General features: G+C 41.0%; 1 protein-coding gene across 1 annotated transcript in view; it reads left to right on the forward strand.

Moving 5' to 3' along the window:
- The window catches only part of KCTD2 (potassium channel tetramerization domain containing 2), a 15535-nt gene that overhangs the window by 6915 nt on the left and 6692 nt on the right, over nucleotides 1-1928 (forward strand). The window contains exon 4 of the mRNA XM_008566101.1: nucleotides 223-314. Coding sequence (XP_008564323.1) covers nucleotides 223-314 — 92 coding nt within the window. The remainder of the gene's footprint in view (nucleotides 1-222; nucleotides 315-1928) is intronic.

Raw genomic sequence — 1928 nt, forward strand, 5'->3', positions numbered from 1 at the left:
TGAGCGGCCGGTCTGTATGTGGGATCCGAACCCTTGGCGGGAGCACCGCCGCACTTCCAAGTGGCGCACTGTAGCAGTGCACCACCGGGCCGGCCCTTCCTTTTTTTTTTTTGTCTTTTTGGAAAATGACATTTTTAGCAAGCACATAAACTCTAGCCTCTTCTTGATGTTTTTCTGGTGAACTCACACACGTCTCTGACTACAGTTTGGTCCTTGTTCTAGGTGTACTAGAAGAAGCGGAGTTTTACAACATTGCATCTCTTGTGCGACTGGTTAAGGAAAGGATACGGGACAATGAGAACAGAACTTCACAAGTAAGATGTTTTGAACTTTTAAGGGGAAAATGTCATAAGTGGCTTTCTCTGTCTGTGTGTCTGGGTGTGATTTGAACACTGTCTGTCTGCTGCATAGATGGCACATACTCAGCCAGAATTGTTCAGAGCCAAGAAATAGAGAAGAAATACCAAAGAATACAGAAGAGCCCCATGTCTCTTTAAAAGAATGGGGAGATTGTGTCTGCTTACCATATGGCAGTGGGAGGAGCCCAGGGCACTTTAGGTCCCAAACCTGATCTTTCTGGCAAAGTATATCTGTCTCCTTTGACATAAAGACAAGGTCTTACTTCCACCTGTTGGCCACTCTCTGTAACTTGGGATCACGTCACATCCAGCTCCTGTGAGCCACTGGAAACCAGTCTCATGGAGTAGGTTTTAGAAGCTGCTTGTGAATCACACTTCTGAAAAAATAGTATTGAGCTTCTCTTTTTATTATCATGTCTTGATTCTTTTATTTTATTTATTTATTTATTTATTTTCTTGTGACTGGCCATCCAGGGATCAAACCCTAAACCTTCATGTTATCAGCACTGCACTCTAACAAACTGAGCTAACTGGCAGCCCTTGATTTTATTAACTCAGTAGATATAGCAACAAAAATGAAATAGAATTTGCCGCCTGGTTTGAAGGAAGGAAAGACTATAGGGCATACTTGGCATATTTCATATCATGTCATTCATTGTGTTTGAATGGCCACAGTAGGCCCTTGGGATTCTGTGAGTCATAAGAGAAGGTCCTTGCCCTCAAGAAGCTTGAAGTCTAGCAGGAAAAACAGACCCTCCCTTCCATGTGTTTAGGCTCTATTTTAAGAAAGCACAACTGTGGAGTAGCAATAACAGAGCCCAGAGTCGGACTCCATTGTGACCATCTGTCTTTTAGCATAATTGCCTCTTATCCCATCAGATACTGGTGGTGGATGCTTTCTTTAAGTCTAATCAATTGCAGCATAGAATTTTCCTGCCATTTAGAAGACAGTTGGGGGCTGGCCAGTTAGCTCAGCTGATTAGAGCGTGGTGCTTGGTAACACCAAGGTCCGGGGTTCAATCCCTGTACCAACCAACTGCCAAAAAAAAAAAAAAAAAAAAAAAAAAGAAGTTTCTTTTTAAAAGTAAAAAATAGTGCCTTGCTCTTTCTGTGTTAGACTTCAAATATCAAAATTTTCTAGCTCTAAATAGAATTCTCTGGATGAATAACTGACACTAATGGTAAAAAATGAACTCTTACCCAGCAGTTTGCAAAGGTGGAAAGAAGGGCTTATTCAGTTCTCTTCGATCTGGCCGACAGCCGAAAGGCTCCTTCTTGAAGTTCAAAGACAAAATTGTACTTGGTTTGCAGATTACCATATGAAATGTGATCTAGTGTCTTCATTCTTTTTGCCTTCTTATATTTACATGGCATCTTTCACTATTGCAAATATTTAGTAGCTTAGACATTTTGGAAATCTAGCCTTATCTTCAATTTTCCACATTACAAAAAAATTTGATTGCTTAGTATAAATTTTGTTTTGTTTTGTTTTTTTGTCCTTTTTGAGACGGCCGCACTGCGCTCAGCCAGTGAGCGCTGTGAGCGCACTGGTCATCCCTATATAGGATC

Source organism: Galeopterus variegatus, unplaced genomic scaffold (genome assembly GCF_000696425.1).
Source record: "Galeopterus variegatus unplaced genomic scaffold, G_variegatus-3.0.2 Scaffold219, whole genome shotgun sequence".
Lineage (NCBI taxonomy): Eukaryota > Metazoa > Chordata > Mammalia > Dermoptera > Cynocephalidae > Galeopterus > Galeopterus variegatus.